We start from the raw sequence: 950 nt of genomic DNA, 5'->3' as shown, positions 1-950 counted from the left end.
TTGGTGCGTTCCGCGCGAAGCGCAACGACGCGCTTGCGGCGCGCGATGCCAACGACTCACTGCCGACCGCCGAGAAGCCGCTGCCGGCCGAGGACGCGATTGCGCGCGCCGTGGACCCGCAGCAGATCGCGGACGAGCCGCTGTACGCTGCGACGCTGGAAGAGCTACAGGATGCTCGCGACGCTGCGGAGCGCGAAAAGGAGGCGGCCGACGATAGTTGCGCTGCCTTGGAAAGTGAGCTTCTTGATGTTCTGGCGCAGTTGAAGGCACTGGAAGGGGAAAATGCGGCCTTGGGTGCCGTTGGAGCGGAGAAGGATGACTTGGTGGACGAGCTGAAGCAGCATGACTGCCGTGCAAACAACAGCGATAAGACGAAGCCGCAGTCGACGACGAATCACAAGAAGGTGTTCGAGGGTGATGACTGGGGTGTTTTGATGGAGAAGCCGCATGCGCTGCACGACGCATTCGTGACTGATGTGAGCGCTGCGTGCCGTGTTGGTCGTGATGACGTGACGGGAGTCTCGTTTGCGCTTGGCAGCCTTCACGCGAGTGTGGACGTCACGCACAACAGCGACCTGAGTGGCGAAGCTGTCACGAAGATGATTGAAGACTACCACTACCCCAACATGTGGACGCTGTACGCGAACCGTAACAAACCTAAGGAGGGATTGGATGCAGCCGAGGAGACGATAGGAGAGCTGGAGGATGCCCTTGCTGCGAAGGAGGGGGAAGCCGCGCGTCTTGCAGATGAGCTGGAAAAGGAAAAGGCGGAGAACGAGAAGCTGGCCGCTGATCTCGCTGACCGCACCGCCGCACAAGAGGACACCGGTGTCCGGCTGCGCGATGCAGAGGCTGAGGCTGGGCAGACTGCAGAGAAGCTTGCAAAAGCGCAGGATGACAATGAGAAGCTTGCGGACGAACTGGCGAAGGCGCAGGATGACGCGGAGAAG

At 60.8% G+C, this 950-nt stretch overlaps 1 protein-coding gene across 1 annotated transcript in view; it reads left to right on the top strand.

The window, feature by feature from the left end:
• Positions 1 to 950, top strand: part of ABB37_03240 (hypothetical protein) — a gene marked incomplete at both ends in the record, with an annotated part of 3,684 nt that extends 2,734 nt beyond the window's left edge. The window contains one exon of the mRNA XM_015800516.1: positions 1 to 950. This exon is cut by the window's left edge and continues 2,734 nt beyond it. Within this exon, the coding sequence (XP_015660523.1) occupies positions 1 to 950 (950 nt within the window).

This window comes from Leptomonas pyrrhocoris (genome assembly GCF_001293395.1).
Source record: "Leptomonas pyrrhocoris isolate H10 chromosome Unknown, whole genome shotgun sequence".
NCBI lineage: Eukaryota > Euglenozoa > Kinetoplastea > Trypanosomatida > Trypanosomatidae > Leptomonas > Leptomonas pyrrhocoris.
The sequence above is the reverse complement of the archived record's forward strand: the minus strand, read 5'-3'. Positions and strand labels throughout refer to the sequence as shown.